Here is an 18156-nt window from a genome sequence, read left to right as displayed (position 1 = left end):
ATATCAATAGAGCTAAAAGAATTTCTTAAACCTATAAGATCGAGTGGTGTAGCACAAACACGGTTCGTAACTGCCAACAGAGCGCCACCACCCTTTGAAACACCTAACGCCTGTACATTGCGGTCGCATCTAAGTACAAGATAATTGTGATTAAATAGTTCAGAACTATTAACAGAAGGTTTTAACCATGTTTCTGTCAGTCCGATGAGGTCATAGTCAGTTGAAGTGGTAAAATTATAAAAATCAGTTATTTTCGTGTTTAAACCACGAACATTTTGGTAGAAACAACTTAAGTTCATATAATTTAAAGAAACATCACGGGAGTTATCGTGAGATATTGAGTCACTACGAGAATCCACACTTATGCACTCTTGGTTGGGTCTTCTAAAAAAGTTTTACTACTAAAATTAAAGCGTCTCACTATAATTCCCTCTGGCCAAAAGTCTTCCTTAAGTAAATTATCTTTGTAGATAAATTTAACTCCTATTCTGAACGACTGAAATGTTCCTTTCGTTGGTAATTTATCAACTATCACATCTTCTGAGGAAAGTTTTTCACAAATATAAGTTTTTATTTCGTTAATGTTAGTGTCATTGTCCACCTTACCCACATAGTACCACGCCCTTTTTACGTACGAAGATTTAAAGCCTGTGTTTACATCGTTGGTTTTAGATATACCGATTATAGTTGGTTGTTTTTTGCTCCTAATTCGTCTTCGTGATTTTTGTTCAATCCAGGGATTCTCATGACTAGTATCTGTATGGTTCTCTTCATCAACCGTTAGAAACCACGGCTCCTTTGTTTGCTGTGTAATGTCAGTTGGTATTTGTTTATTTTTGTTTTTTGGATTTCTTACGGCGACCTTATCTTGACTTTTTATATCAAACCTCGATATTGGTTGCTTGGGTTCGTTTTTATGGGCAACACTCCCGTACGTATCCTCTGGATCCATGAGGTTCTTCTTAGGTAATGCTACAGCTTCCTCCTTCCGGTTGCTGACTTTTTTCTTGTCGTTTGTGAATAATCGAATTAGCTCAATATTAGAATCTTTTAGGATTCGTACTTCCTCACGTAACTCTTTGATTTCTTCCAACAGTGGTTGCATTGCACTACATACTCGATTTATTACGATGTCTTCTAGACATACAGGCCTTTCTTTCTGCATTGCGATAAGCGGCTCATTATCATTTTTTGTAGCATTCTCAGCACTATCACAGCACTTAATCTGCGTGTCACTTATGTATTTCACATTTTTCAATAATTTTACACAACTTGGATGGTTAAGGGATCCGCAAACTATGCACTTGAGCCCCGTAACCGGTATTATCTTGCATTTTTTACACGGTATGATAGAGCGATTTGAAAACGCGTCTGCACTCTGCGACATCATGAGCTCACTCATGATGTCGCAGAGCACTGAAAGGACTCTCATGATGTGAGAGTCCTTTCAGTGCTCTCACATCATGAGAGCACTGAAAGGACGAAAAGGACGAAAAGGACGACAAAAAGTGACACAGGACCAAAAAAGAACGAAAAATGGCGGAAAAGAACGAAAAGGACGAAGGACGGAAAAGGAGGAAAAGTACGACAAAGCAGGAAAAGTACGAAAAAGGAGGAAAAGTACGAAAAAGGACTAAAAGGACAAAAAAGGACGAAAAGGCCGAAAAAGGACTAAAAGAACGTAAAGGACGAAAAAGGAACAAAAGAGGGCGAAAATTACGAAAAAGGAGGAAAAAGGACGAGAAACGATGAAAAGGACGAGAAGCTGTGAAAAGGACAAAAAAGGACGAAAGGGACGAAAAAGCACTAAACGGACGAAAACGACGAAAACGATGAAAAAGGACTAAAAGGGCGAAAAAGGACTAAAAGGACGAAAAAGACGAAAAAGAAACAAAAGAGGACGAAAATTACGAAAAAGGACGAAAAAGGACGAAAAGGACGAGAAACGACGAAAAGGACGAGAAGCTGTGAAAAAGGACAAAAAAGGACGAAAGCGACGAAAAAGCACTAAACGGACGAAAAAGGACGCAAACGAAATACTACGAAAACAACGAAAAAGGACGAGAAAGGACGAAAAAGGACGAGAAAAGACGGAAAGAATGAAAAGGACGAAAAGGACAAAAAGAACGAAAAATGACGAAAAAAACGAAAACGGACGAGAAGGACGAGAACGGACGAAAAGGACAAGAGGGACCAAAAGGACGAGAAGCATGAAAAGGACGAGAAATGCTGATAATAATTTAAACATTTTTAAATTCTAAAGTAAAAATAAAGTCAATTACTGAAAATGGGACAGGGTAGGTGGGCGGAGCTAATTAATTATAATCTTCTGTCGACTGAGAATGGAAACTAATAATAAAATTTAGGATATGAAAAAAGTAAAAAAAAAAAACGCTAATTGTACATTTTTTGGAAAAACGCAAAAATTTCCGAAGAAACGAAGCCGAAAATGACTTCTGGATATCGAAATTTACAAGAAAATGTAACTAATTTTAGAAAATAGTTGAAAAGTGGTAGAAAATATCAAAAGTGCCAAAATCTGTCTCATCTTATAAAATACTAGCCGCGCCCAACCGCCCTATATTTTCTTGGAAGTTACGTCATTTACCAAAATCGATCTTATCTTGGCAAGTAATAGCTCCGACCACCACTCCCCTCTTATATTGTAACGACTAATTTTATTTCTGTTTAGTATAAGATCATTCATTTCATTCAGTTCGGATAAAATCAATCACTGAAAAGGAGACAGGGTGGGTGGGCGAGGCAAATTATGTACTTCCGTCGAGTGGGAGTGGAAACTAATAATAGAGTCTAGGATATGAAAAAAGCAAAAAAAGGGCCAATCTTAAATTTCTTTGTTATACTATTCGCTATAAAATATATTTCATATTTCATGCACTTGACCCGACTTGACCTAACGCGATCTGACCTACCCTGACTCCTCATTGCTCCAAATAAACAAATTTTAAACATTTCTGTAAATATTAAAAAACTATAAATTACATTCCTGAAACAATTGTATACTGTAAAACAAAAATTAATAATAATTTCCTTTTTTGGCTACAAAATTTTTATACCGAGCTATTTTGACGAAACTGTAAAAACTGTTATATTTCATTTAGCGATTTTGGAAAAACGGTAGGATTTTCTCAAGAAACGAAGATAAAAATGACTTCTGGATATGGAAATCTACAAGAAAATATTTTCAACTAATTTTCGGAAGCAGTCGAAAAATGATCGAAAATGACAAAAATGCCAAAATCAGTATTATCCACTCAAATTAAACAAATTACTACGTGACATTCTTTCGATGTACAAACATAAACAATCGAAGTTAGGCATGTACACTGATAATAATACATTCTTTTCCGTTGGTTATTTGCTTTGAATACATTTCGTATTGTCTGTATATCGGCGCAGGCGGTTCGATGTGTCATTTACAACCACTGGTTTTTACTAAATATATTAAGGTCATCAGAAAACACAAATTTTCTAGAATTTTTCAAAGAAGCGGAATTTGTTGGATTATACTGCAAGGGCGAAGTCACTTTGGACCATTTTTTAAAATCATACAATTGGTGTGACGACGCGACGCTTTAAAGAATTGTCAGTAAAATTGATTTCTTTCGAAAATATGAAAATGGTGTTACAAATTTGTTTATTACTACTTAATGAACGTTACACAATTTTTGTCGGCACTCGCATCAATAATTTTCTACTGAAAACGAAGCTACACATTAAATTCGTTTGTATTGTATGTACCCACGTTCCGTTTCAACCATACAAATGAACTTTAGCTCTGTCTATTCGTTTGGTATTTTAAGCAAAGTAAAATACTTTATTTCAAGCGGAGCAAACGAAAATTACAACAAACGTAATAGTTGTGCCATGTGCAGTAAAAGACAAAGGCTCCACAAAATCTACATCCTTTCCAGCTTTCCTATAACAAAGCTTTAAGCACCTTTATCCGCCTCCTGCAGCAGAAAATCACAACCCTGAAATAACATCTCCCAAAACCCTCACGGGAGCGGCAATTTTAAACACGAGAAAACACGTGTAGGTCATTCCGTTTGAAATTAACCCTAACAGCAAACCTGCCGGGCGCACATCCAGTTATTGTAGTGTCTTCGTTAATTAAATTAAGCCTCTCCCCTAGGACTTACCGGTCTCGTGGAGTGTATCAGCCGAGACTTCACCTTCGACTTTGACACTCGGCAGGAGCACCGGAGGCTGACTGCGGCCCTTGGCATTTTCAGCATATACCATGATTTGGTACTGTCGTCCCGGTTGGAGATTCTGCAAACGGAACATCGGCTGCTCCCTCAGGATCCGGAACAAAGGCACGAAGTGCTCTCCTTGGTCGCTGAGGGTTGTCACACCTGGCGGCAGGGACGGTATGGTAATGTCGTTAACTTCCATTACAAAACTTTGGTGTAGGCCTCCGTCGTCGCCCGCCACGCACACCACCTCCAGGCCGCCATGTGACGCGTTACGGAGGATGCAATGCTTCGGAGACTCCGGGGCTTCTGAAATGGGAGACAAGTTTTAGTAAGTCGATAAGTTTTGACCCACACATACATTTCAGGAGATTCATTATTTTTTTCACAAAACTGAAAATTTGTTTGTGTTGCACTTAAATATGTCTGAGGAATGTTTCCGGACGCCGTGTCTTTACATTGACTAATAATATGCTATGCATATTATTCTCGAGTCTATTGTTGTCCCCAAACTTCTAAAACACAAGTTTACACACTTTTTCTGTCACGACAAAATCCTAAGTAATCAGATATTAGGTAGACTAGATTATATCAAAATGAAGAGGAAGAGTAAATATTTATCGTAATTTCTATTCTCCCTGGCACGCCGATACTTCTTGACAACTAAGATTATGCTTTCGATTTGAAACTGAGGATAACTCAAACTTAATAAAATGTATTTTGAACCTGTTCTTGAAGTGATCGTATGAATGGCGCATTAAAGAGAAAAGCAGGTCGTGACTGCATCAGGATGTGAAATTTAGTGGAGAACTTATGTGGTTAATACGAGACTATAGTTGTGGATAGAACGGAGGCATTAAACTTTCCGCTTGGTATGTATGCACCTAAAGGTATATCATAGATCAGAGACTATCGCAAACTTAACAGACTACAAAATGTAATGTAGGAAGCAGTTCCCATAAAATATTCCATTTATCCTTTTCCAGGCGAAGTAGTTTAGAGCATTTAATTTCAATATGACGTGTTGTTTTAAAGTTGAGGAAATAAAGAGCCCTTTCCATAACGCATTTAGCAGAGAGTAACCTCGTAAAGCGTTTTATTTGTAACACAAAGTTTGTTTGTAAATGTTTTGCGTTAGTTTTAAACAGTTCTGGACAGCATATATAATAATCCACTGAAACAGCGGTCAAAGCGATGAAACCGCGGACTATACAATCGTTTTGGATGTCAGCCGCGTGTTGTATGCCTAATATCATTGACTTAGTTATAAACTCATTATCAGTAAAAATCTAGAAATGACAGCTAACTGTGATAAAACCGTTAAATTTGCGGATCAAAGTTATTGATATTTTACGTTTGCTTTAAACAAACCTGATTTGATATTCATCTGGGTTTTAGTTGTTTTTCTTGAGTTAATACACAGTCAGTTAGAAACAAACATTTATAAATTATAAACAAAAACAAAACCAACAAAAAAAAATCCATTAAAACATAACTAACTAATCACTAGAGAAGATGTTCAGAATTCCTTCCTTGTACATAGAAGTAAGCTCGTAATATTTCGAAATTTTGATCATTGTTTGTAAAAGTTAGTCATCAGTAGTTGCTAAGATAAGACTGATTTTGGCAATGACATATCCTCTAGGAAAAGAGAGGGCGACTAGGCGGGTCTAGTACCTGCTAAGAAAGACTGATTTTGGGTAATGAGATCTCCCTAGAGGGTGGGTGGGTGGTCTTGCACCTGCTAAGATAAAACTGATTTTTCCAAATGACATACCCTCTAAAAAATAAAGGATAGAGAGTATATCATTTGGCAAAATCAGTCCTATCTGGGCAAGTATTGGCCCCGCCCACCCACCCTTTATTTTCTTCGAAGAAATGCGATTTGTCAATCAAATATTTTAGAAAGTACTAGCCCCACCCGCCCGTCCTGTATTTTCTTAGAGGGTATGCTATTTGACAATATCAGCCTAAAGTCCCTAGATATATAAAGTACCGCAATCCATTGTACCACTGTATTGAAAAGAGATGGCATGATTTTTGCCCAAAAATTGCGATGATATGTCAGCTGATCTATAAAATAATGTCAGGTATGGTCGACGAATTTGACGCGGCTGGTTAGTTACTAGGTGGTTTCATGAATAAATCTCATTAAAAAATTGGTTTTTTGTCATATTCTCCAATACCAAAATCTCACTATTTATTAAACAAATTCATTTTTTATAAATTCACAGTTGTAATAAATGTAAATAAGAGATGAAATCTATGCATGCACACACGATAGAAATCAATTGTTATGATATAATACACCCTGTTCCGATAAAAATGTGAATGTCTAACAATTACATTAATTACATTTGATGCAATCTGAATTTCAACTCACGGTTTCTGAAACAGAATTAGTTAACCTGAATTTTAGTTGATGCTTTTTTTGAATCTGAATTAGAATTTATATAATCTGAAATTTATTTCATCTTTTCTAAAATACAATTGGAACTGCTGTAGAGCCCAATTTCAAGTCCGATTCTTACTGTTTTTATATTGGACAGCATTCAAAATTGCAATATTTTAAAGCTGGCGGACAGTTTTCCCAGAAAATAGCGGATGATTGCGATACTTTATATATCCAGGGACTTTATATCAGCCTTATCTTGCCAAACACTAGCTCCGCCCACCCCCCTTTTGTTTTCTTAGAGGGCTAGTACCTCCTAAAATAAGACCGATTTTGGCAAATGACAACCCTCTGAGAAAAGAGAGGGTGGATGGACGGGGCTAGTACCTGCTAAGGTAAGAGTGATTTTGGCCATTGAGATACCCTCCCCCCAACAAAATAATACACCATGAGTACCTATGAGTTTACCGAATTAAAAAAAAACACTGCGGCACTCAAGACTTTTCCAAATTCATAAAAAATAAAACACTAGAAAAGTTCAAAAGATTTTTTCAAATTCATCCAGCAACAAAACACCAAATTCTTTTAAATTCATCCGAAAATAAAACAGCAGAAGACCTAAAATTAACTAATTAAGCGTAGAGGCCAGTGCCGAAGCCTTTGAAAATGGTAAAAAGTGAAAAAAATCAGAACAGGATAATACCTATTGGAAAAGGAAGAAAATATAACAAAAATAAAAGGAAAAATAATTTACGGGCGATCTGAGGTCGGGAAGTGGAAAAGGGTGAGCTTTAAAGGATAGAAAATGGTTTATCACGATTTCCGGCAAAACTGCAAGTCCTATCGCAAAAAGTTAAATAGCAAAGTTGTAGCTAATAAAAAGATCTACAACTTTTGTGTTTACACTTTTTTTATATAACCTCAAAATTTATGCGAAAAATGCAAATAACCGAGTTTTTGGTTTTTTATTTTTATCACCCACAAAAAAAAAAATTTTCACGAAATTTGGTGAAAACTTACCTATTTATGTCCCAAACTCACTGTAATTTTTTAGATTCAAAATATTTATTTTTTCTCCTTATTTTGATTTAATCGAAAAACCACCCTAATATTTAATCGAAAATTCTCACGTCAAAATATTTGTTTTTTTTTAAGTCGGTGTGCTTTTTGTTCGCTGAAATCTCTACTTTTTGATGGTGAAAAAAATATACATTACTATGGCAAATTTTCACAGGAAATGCAACAAAACAAAAAAGCTCCAATTCAAAAATTTGTTTTTTAATTATTATGTAAAATTTGGAGCTATTTAGTAAAATTTACACGTTAATTACTTGAAAAACGTAAGATTCCATGTTACATTGATAAATTAAAAAATTGCAAATCGAAATATACTACTATAATTAACAACCAAATAAGTTAATAAACTTAATACTTTATAAGACATCTACAATATTTTGTTAAAGTTGTAGGATAATTTTTAAATCATATACATAGATGCCTATTTATTGCTACTTTAAGATAACTTATATACCTGAATGGCCTCCGGAAAATTTTAGCCCATCAGAAGAATGAACAACATCGTTTATAAAAATACACGTGCATCATAAGTTACTTGAAGAGAATCGTGACGAATTGACTTATTTAAAAGAAACTTTTGGAATCTACAGTCACAAGGATTTTCCTGTAAACAAGCAGAAGAAAATGCTAATGCTGACATAATTAAGATCTCGATATAAACTGCCAGAGGTACTAATAAAACTGTCATACTTAGCTGTGGGTCAAGATATTGATTTTTTGCTCCTTTTGAATCAATTGAATTCAAATAATTATGACATTTATTTTCTCAAACCAGGTTCTGGAAATCTATTTTTCACGTCCAATAGTTTCAAATATGAATCTTTCAAAAATATCGTTGCATTCCTGTATTGTTTTTATGGTTGAGATACAACATCTGGGTTTGCCGGAAAAGGAAAGAAAAACATCGTAAATTCATTGTCTTCTAATATACAGGGTCATTATAAAATATTGTAGTCAACTCACCTATGAAAAACAAATGAAATTTTTCTCGTGCCGCTAATCACCAAAATGATTTGAACTGTTTTGAAATGTCACGAACGTCCAAACAAATCTGTCAGATGTGTCAAAAATTGAAATGCCCGGTTCGCGGTTTAATTTCATTTTAAATAGACACGAAAAGACGCCAGGCCAGAGCATTAAGGGTTGCAGTGTTATCGGGCATTTGTGAACGCCACTGCAATACATTTCAGTTTCAAAAATTGTAAATTGTCAGAAAAACGTTTAAGGGCTTTGTCATGAATTACACCTTGGAAAGTCGATTGGAGTTGAACAGAATAAATCATCTGGTCTGTTTTGCAAAGAAGCAATAATTTTTCAAATAATGAAATCCAAAAAGTGAGGTTAAGTTTGTCGAAACCAATGAACACGGTAATTATTTAAAAAATTACATTTTTATAGGTACCCTGAAGGTAAAAATTGTGAAAAATCACGTAATGGACAATGGCAGAGCAAGTCTTATCACAGTTAACGAACACTATGAGTACCTAATGAGTTTTTGCAGTAAATAATTTTGCCAAAGTTGTGATCCCGCGAAAGTTCTGTTTGTAAATTGTAAGGAATCGTCAAAATATTGGTGCAGACATGGTTTGTGACCGGTGCTTTTCTCTTGAAAAAACACAACTGAAATCCTTGATCTTCATCCCTACAATAGGTGAAAACTGCTATGTCCAAACATTACCTTCAGCTTTGCAATTTCTAGATATCTGAAACATGCCAGATCTGCATAACAGGAATGTCAAAGAGGTTCTACCCAAAACACGCCCACATGGCCATCCTAATATCAAGATTTTTCAAAATTTCTATAAGAAAAAAGATGAAAAAATTTCAGGAGCATAGTGTTAAGAGTTCTGTAGCTGATTATGAGATCTCTTGAAACAACAGAATGTTTAATAAAGATTTTTAACTTTCCTAATAGTAAAATTACAATTATTACTAAACAGTAAGTTGAAGTAAGTTTTAAATTAAGAGAATGCAACTAACACCGAAAGAAAAATGAAAGTTACTGAAAATAAAAAACTTTATTGCAGTACATACATACACTTTCTACATCTAATTTTGTTTATTGATCACATTCATTTACTTGAAAAAGTATCAGGCCTATGAATCGTCGTCTGCTAACCACACACCAACCTTCATTGCGTGTGATGGTGTTTCTTCAAAAGCGTGAGTATTTTCTATACACCAAATTCTGAAGTTCTGTCAGTTGACATAATAGCCTAACAGATGAAACCAGGCTTCATCAGAAAAGAACGACAAATCGAGAATCCCGTTATCGTCCATATCAGCTTGAAACCAACTACAATACCCAACGCGGCAAGGAAAATCAGCTGGTTGCAGCTCCTGAACCGACAAAATCTTGTATGGATGCATATGTAACTTCTCTTTTACGATTTTCTGACATGGGCTGTATGGTACTCCGGACAGTAAAGATTTTTGACAAAGCTTTATTCGGACTTTGTTCCATTCTCATCCTTAAATCTTCAACAACGTCTTCACTAACTTGAGGTCTCCCCGTCGGTTTTCACTTAGAAATGCTACCAGTGTCGTTAAATCTGGCCATAATTCGCCATATAGCGTCTTCAAAGATTCTTCATCAATGACAACAGAACATTTCACTAGATACTCGTTTTTAGACGCCTCCACAGAGTACACTCCATCCCCATCCTCATTTAACACCCCATTACGGTAATAGGCATGATGATTGCGCCAAAGAACTAAAAAACTCATTTGTAACACTGACCATAGTTATTCCTCTCTGTTCATTACCTGAGATTATTCCACAATGATCTGTAGTTTTGATAAAAACTGTTTTTTGAGACACTTATTAAAGTTCTAACAAAGGGGAAGACAGCAAAAATGAAAACAAGACAAGTCAATTAACGCACAAAGTGAGGGAAAACGTACCAGTACAAACGAAAAAATTATTGACATCTGACAGAATTTGATGAAGCGTTGAAACAGTGCAGCCGCTAATGTCAACTAATGTGGCGCTAAAAATAAAAATTCCAATATTAGTGTAATCCTTTCCACAAAACTGAAAAAGGCGGCACAAAATGTCACCAAAATCATGGCCTTCTTCGACTACAATATTTTATAATGACCCTGTATAAAATTCTAGTGTCACAGTGTGTGTAATTAAACTCCTCCGAAACGGCTTGACTGATTTTTATGAAATTTTCTGTCTATATTCGGTAGGTCTGAGAATAGATCGTAAACTATTTTTTATAGCCCTACATGATAAGGGTGGCTCACCCCAAAAAAAAATTTTTTATTTTTCGAACAAAATTTTTATTTTTATTTTTTAAGATGTGGCATCAAAAAGTACCACCTACCCCCATTTTGTAGTAACGATATTAGTATCTTTACTTTCACCCACAGATGCGCAATAGGGTTGCAAAATGGCTGTTGAATATAATCATTGTCGTACAATAAATTTTTATGCATAATTTATAATTTAATTTAATTATAATTTATTTACTTATTTTAATTTAATTTTTTATTTAACTACTAAACTATTCACTAGAAACAATTTATATGGCAAAACAACCTTTGCTGGGCTGCTAGTTAGACGATAAAAATTTGTCAAATTTGGCTAATATTTTTTATAAAAAACATGCAAACAAAGAAGATATCGCAAAAAATGGATTACAATTAATCAAATATATTTATAAATGTAAAAATGACAATATAACGCTGAACCAATTAAGATTTCGAAAATCAATTGGCAAGAATTAAATCATCTTTCATATTAACAAATCTCCCACCAACAGAAAGCCTTTGTTTCATAGATTTTCAATTTTTTAATTTATCGATGTAACATGGAATCTTACTTTTCTCGAGTAATTAAAGCGTAAATTTTAATAAATAGCTCAAAATTTTACATGATTAAAAAAAAATTTCGAATTCGAGTTTTTTCGTTTTTTGCATTTCCTGTGAAAATTTGCCATAGTAATGTATACTTTTTTTACACCATCAGAAAGTAGAGATTTTAACGAACAAAAAGCATACCGATTTTTTTAAAAAAGCAAACATTTTGACTTGCGAATTTTCGATTGAAAATTAGGGTGGTTTTTCGATATTAAATCGAAATAAGGTTGAAAAATAAATATTTTGAATAAAAAAAATTATAGTGAGTTTGCGACATAAATGGGTAAGTTTTCACCAAATTTAGTGAAAAATATTTTTTTTTTGTGGGAGATAAAAATAAAAAACCAAAAACTCGCTTATTTGCATTTTTCGCATAAATTTTGAGGTTATGTAAAAAAACTCTAAATACAAAATTTTATAGATACTTTTATTACCTAGAACTTGGCTATTTAACTTTTTTCGATAGGACTTGTACTTTTGCCGGAAATCGTGATAAACCGTTTTCTACCCTTAAAAGCTCCCTGTCTTCCACTTCCCGACCTCAGATCGCCCGTAAATTATTTTTCCTTTAATTTTTGTTATATTTTCTTCATTTTTCAATGGGTATGTATCATCCTATTCTAAATTTTTTTGTTCTTAAAAATTATCGGCCCTGGCCTATAGGGTTTTGAAAACTTTGACAATTTTTGATACGTCAAACATTTTTAACTGCTTACTATTCGGTTTTTGCTGATTTGTATTTTCGCTGTTTATCAGGCAAACATTGTTTGTTTGTCCAATGGAATTTTATCAAATTATTATTGTTAGAAAAACAACACAACCATTTCTTTGTACATTCTAAATGAACTGGTAATTAAACATGGGCGAGAGAAATATTAACTAAAAGTTTTATGACGAGTTATTGTGATAATACTGATAATGAATATGTTATTTAGTTATTAAATATAGCAAAAGAACCAAATTTAAAATCATTATAACTCCACCAGTGTGTAAGAAGGAATTTTTTTACTATTTTTCCCAGGGGTAGTCCGCCATTTTCTAGATACCCGGTATAACACATGAGCAGTTTTTTTTTTAAGTTTATCGTTATCTTCGCATGTTGGGGAAATTTTTCATCACGTGTTTTAAAAATCAATATCTCTTATATCAGGAAATTTCGTAATGCAGTTTTCACCACTGTTTTCAGCTTACAGAACTCAATGCGCTACCGAGGAAACATTGTCGATTTTTTTATAGGAAATGCAATACACGTGACGTATAGAGCTTTGTAAGCTGGAAATAGTGGTGAAAATCGGGTTCCGAAGTTTCCATAAATGAGATGGAATTTTAAAAATAAGTCATGAAAAATTTCATCAAAATTAAAAAAAAAATGATCTTGGTAAACTATTAAAAAAACTGCTTCTGCGTTATACAGAGTAACTTGTAGACAATTTATATTCAAATTTTCATAGCAATAAATTTGTTGACAACGGAGATATTGCATTCTGAAAATGTAATGAACAAGTGAAAAAGATAAAAATTCGCCTTAACTTGTAACTGTGAATATATAAAGCACCGTGTTAGTGAATTCATTATTTACAAACCCGCACTATGGAGCCTAAGGAGCTAACAACTTTGCACTAATGTCCAAAAATTTTAATGAGAGGCTTCAAACCTACGAAATATATACAAACTATATATCAGCTAGTTAAGTTTAAACAAATGTAATCAGTGTATGAAAAACTATCAATTATAGTTACTCATCAGTCATTACTTATAGCGTAATTCGTTTGCAGTAATTAACTAGTTTCTGTGATTCCTTACTCCAGCTGGGCCCGTTCCCCATATTCACCAGTAATACGAGGGTAATTTGATAAATTGTTAGCCCAAGTGCTTCCCACTATACAAAACAAATTTTTATTACCATGGTAACAAACAACAACTTAATAGAAATGGCACTGTCGAATTTGACGTAGAAAAATTCAAGCATTGCTGTGCACGAGAATTTTGAAAAAGTAATGTCAAATGTGAAAATGAGTTAAATTGAATATATATCGATTTATTAAGTACCTGGGTTTAAAGGGGTTAACGGGTAAAGAAATTTACGATGATATAAGTACTTAGAACGCTTGGTGAAGTTTGTATTTCTTATGCCACTGTAAAAAATTGGGTTGTTTCTTTCAAAACAGAAAAAATTTCGGTTGAAGATGAGGATAGACCAGGAAGACCGATTTCGGTATCCATTGCTGAAAATGTTGTTAGATCGTCGAATTTCCATAAATATTTGAGACACTAATAATAAAGATTTCATGTCAACATCATTCACGCCGATTTGGACTTGAAAAAAATTACGATCCAGAAACAAAGCAACAGTCCATGGAATGGAGACATTCTGATTCTCCAAGGCCCAAAAAGTTTCGGGTACTAAAACCTGCCGGAAAAGTACTCGTTTCAGTTTTTTTGGATTCGCGTAGGGTAATTATGGTGATTATCTAGAAAAACAGGAGAATACTACTTACACTTATTAACAATGCTGCGCGAAAAAATTGTGGAAACGAGGGGCAAAAAAACTATTCAAAGGGGTTCTGTTTTTGCAAGACAATGTTCCCGCATACAAATCGCGCATTGCAATGAATACAATTCATTTTTTGGGATTCAAAACACTTGACCATTCTACTTATTCTCCGGATCTAGTTCCCTCGGATTATTATCTCTTTCTTCGATTAAAAAAAAAACTTAAAAGGCCATACCTTTTCTTCAAACAACGAGATAATAGAGGCTGCGGAGACTTGGTTTGAAGAACAGGAAGAATATTTTTTTTTAAGAGGGATAGAAAAGGATCGCTGTAACAAGTGTATAGTTTTGAAAATGAATTACGTTGAATAAAAAAATATTTGGATTTTAAAATTGTTTTTTCTTCAGTGATACGGTAAGAACTTATCAAATTACCCTCGTACATCTAGACAGCTATCACAATTCTAAATATTTTTGAAGTGGCCTTAGATATCTACCTACAATAACTGTTTAAATACTTTTACAATATATATTATTAAACTATATTTTATATAATTAGGTATATCAAATGGGGGTGGTATATAATTTATTAGAAACGTACCATTTTGGCGGCCCCGCCGAGTTCATTGCAGTTGCCGCCAGAAGCGATTTTCAAATTGTTCTTAAAAAATTAAGTTTGTTTATAAAATTGCAATTAATAATAATAATGACTCAAAAATCAGTCGTTGAAAAAGACACACTTTTGGTTCACATTTATGTAAAAAAAAAGCACTGTTGCGGTTTACAGCTAATTAGGTCGTGATTAGATATAACAAAACTGGATGCACATATTTCTAAAAACTAATTGTAATTAATTCATTTTATTAATGAGTTAAAAGTTATTGTGCTTTCGAAAATAATGACACTCTTAATTATAGTTTATGGGCTGCTACATCTGCTACTTTGAAAATTTCAATTTAGACATGAAATTCGCGACAGCAAGAACCGGTGCTTTACAAATTTTCAGTCCCATTACCTTCAATTACATGATTCATGTTTTGCTAATTTAAATCGTTTTATTTTAGTGTAATATCTTTCCACTCGGGGCTTAGAAATCCACGCCTTGCTCATAATTAACATTCGCTATGCACCCTCGTGTAGGTTGTAGTGGGAGAGCAAATTTCAAGCAGTGCTGCATATTGGAGTTGCAACGGTGTAAGTTGTTTGCTAAATCTACCACACAGATGCGGTTTCTTCGCATGATGTACGAGCAACTTCACGTCGTCAACCGGCTGTTGCTCGTGACGCTGGCGCTGCACGGAAGTGCGAGCTTCTTGTATCCAAAAACCAAACATGAGAGAACGCCATGACAATTGTGTCATTTGTTATTGTTGGTAACATAATTTCAAGGCCAGTTATCTGAAATTGCATGTCCTTTGTACCGGAATGGGTGAATTAAGTGCGCGAAATTGTTGCCTATATCTTACCGGAGAATTATATGCGCATTACCCTGAAACTTGATACAATGAATACAGAGTCTTGTCATTCCGGAGATTAACGAGCAAACAATGCATACTTGCGGGGATTTAACAACGCTGCACACGATTACTGTAGATTTACGAATTTTACCTTAATTGAATTTATGTGGGGTGGTTTTTTTATTGCGGGCTATTAATTAACGCTTTAATGTGAAAACATAAACACCTCCGCCGTAATTTGGCTTTTTTGTTCCACCCTGCCTCACCGTAAAGTTCTTATGATAACAGTGGATTAAAGTCAGCGTCGACGTCATAATTATCTAGTGTTTGGGGTACAGCTGTTTTCGCCATCTACCCTGCCGGAATTCATGCTGGTACTTAAACGTTAAATTAGTTTTAAAATTAAGTTACGCTTTGAATTTATGCACCACACGAGTAAATTGAATTTGATATCCATTGGCCTTAATAGGATAACAGTACTAGCCCTTTGCGTAAAGTATTCTATAAAGAGAACATACTAAGGCCATCATTCCGTGCTTGTGGTGGTGCTGTTTGTTAACTTAAACGAAATACGGCAACAAGAAGTAATAATCGTTGATTGTGTAACAAGCGGGAACTTAACAAACATATAATACGTTTTCTGCCGTTTCACAGCTAACAAAAATATAGGAAGGGAAGTGTCGTATTTCCATCTGTCAGCCTTTTAGTAGTCAATGATATTACAAAAATAGCTTCTGAGTATGACAGGGAGAGAGTCGGAAACGGGAGACTTATTTTTTCGTGCCCTAGGGATCATGAAGTGTCGAGAAAATATGAAAGTAACCATTCGTCCGATCAACCCTATTAAAATACTTCTTTAGCCTTCAGTCAGGAAGTAATGATTAAAGAACACTAAACTTTTGCTGTAACAAAATTGACTTTTCGGCAGAATTGAGGCAAAATAACCAACACTGCTCTGCAATTGAATCGTTGGATGAGTTTTTTTTTGGAGCTTCTCGTGAATAACCCTACAAAGGGCTCAAGTGTCATTCAATCACAAAGTAATTTAATGGATTGGTACTAAGGTAACATTGCTTGAGCAGGTACGTGTGATACATAATCAAGCGTTGATATGAGTTAATTAAGTTCTTTTCCTAAATCTATTATTATCCGAGAATCAATGAAGTTGTGACGTTTAATCGCAATAAATTTCTTTCCTTTTATTGTAATGAATTAGTTTTTTTTTTTTGAGATATGAAGAACTTAGGCAACCAGTTATACGGATTCGTCTGGTATCTGTCGCTAATCCTTGGGCATTTAGTAAAATTCGCATAAAATGAGAGGTGGCACACACCCATGACCTATCTACCCTATAATCATTTATAGAAACCGTGTATACTGCATTTGCATGTATTGTAATTTCTCTCTCTTTATATATTTTAGTAAAACTTTTCCTTCCTTTTTGAGTAATACATATTAGGAAAGCGAATTGAAGATGCCATTCACCAGAGCAGCCACATAATACAACCAAACCGACAGTTTATATGCCCCTTTACTTATCTAATGTGGTTTTGTTCCGGCCGACAATTTATGTCTCCCTTGCAGGTATAAAACAGAAATATTATTGCATAAATTCCGAGGTTCTTGTTACAATATATTATTACAGTAGGAAACATCTAAAGAAATATTGTTCCCCTTTCAGACAATTTACAGCCAAGATAAAAAAGAAGACGAAAAAATAACTCAGAGCTCTAACCTTTTTCGCATATTTGCTTTATTCATAAACTTTGCAAAACTGTAAAGTGACGAGGGAACCTCGAGCCCTAACCTAACCCATCATTCTGTCATCACTCCCTGCCGGAATTTCTTACATGAAATAAACTCTGAATAATTTAAATAATCCCCTCATTAAGGATCACTTTCCGGGAACCGTGAAGGATTAGGCCTTAAGCTTTTAAAATCGGGGCGTAAATTAACGGAGGTGTGATAATAAGAGGGCCAATTTCGCTGCGGTTGCGACGTTGTAACGAGTTGTGTTTAGAATTGTATGAGACGGAGGTGCGAAAACAGGGTCTAGACGATCACATGATGAGTAATGGTGAGTTTTAACGGTCAGCGAGTAGATAGACTGAGTGCGGTTCCTTGTAAGAAATGGCAACTAAAAGCCCCTTCACACACGTATTACGTGCCAATATGCCTATTTTAGTTTCGAATTTATACGCGGTAAGCTTCTATTTCCCAAGATAGCCGCATTCAAAGGATGACGTCCTTTGTGTACAAGCTAGGGATATGTTTCCATTGGGGGCGGTGGACCATAACATGCAAATCGGTTTCGGATATCGAGACAACGTCTTTTTTAAGTATTCAGGTCATTTCCAGAAGTTTAAAAAGTAAGATCTCTGCATTTTTTTACTTAGCTTATATCGGTAAATCTTGTTGAAACTGAAATATCCTTCGAAATAATATGTCAAATGATCTTAGGGTCAAAGTCGTGTTGAAAATAAATAAATACTCAATAAATTCAGCGGGTAGTTTATGTGTACCTATTTCAAGCTTGTGTTAACGTTGTGATTAAAAAAAATATGAATTTTGTTAGCCCCATACATTTCAAACTTTTGTACAGAGGCAATTACGACTCACGGACAATGTGAATAAAACCTGTTTTAATCAAGAA

At 34.6% G+C, this 18156-nt stretch overlaps 1 protein-coding gene and 2 long non-coding RNA genes across 4 annotated transcripts in view; 1 reads left to right on the top strand and 2 right to left on the bottom strand.

The window, feature by feature from the left end:
* LOC135136453 (neural cell adhesion molecule 1) overlaps positions 1-18156 on the bottom strand; it is a 283868-nt gene that overhangs the window by 48071 nt on the left and 217641 nt on the right. For both annotated transcript variants that reach the window (XM_064065718.1, XM_064065717.1), the window contains exon 11: positions 4164-4526. In XM_064065718.1, the coding sequence (XP_063921788.1) occupies positions 4164-4526 (363 nt within the window). The remainder of the gene's footprint in view (positions 1-4163; positions 4527-18156) is intronic.
* LOC135136590 (uncharacterized) lies at positions 9686-10767 on the bottom strand. The gene is made up of 2 exons (XR_010281735.1): positions 10453-10767; positions 9686-10400 (listed from the first exon to the last, which is right to left on the bottom strand). It is a non-coding gene; the product is annotated as an uncharacterized LOC135136590 (long non-coding RNA).
* LOC135136589 (uncharacterized) lies at positions 9762-10127 on the top strand. The gene is made up of 2 exons (XR_010281734.1): positions 9762-9849; positions 9902-10127. It is a non-coding gene; the product is annotated as an uncharacterized LOC135136589 (long non-coding RNA).

Source organism: Zophobas morio, unplaced genomic scaffold (genome assembly GCF_036711695.1).
Source record: "Zophobas morio isolate AGI-343-1 ecotype UQ-CSIRO unplaced genomic scaffold, CSIRO_AGI_Zmor_V1 ptg000026l, whole genome shotgun sequence".
Lineage (NCBI taxonomy): Eukaryota > Metazoa > Arthropoda > Insecta > Coleoptera > Tenebrionidae > Zophobas > Zophobas morio.
This window is presented reverse-complemented; position numbering and strand designations above follow the sequence as displayed.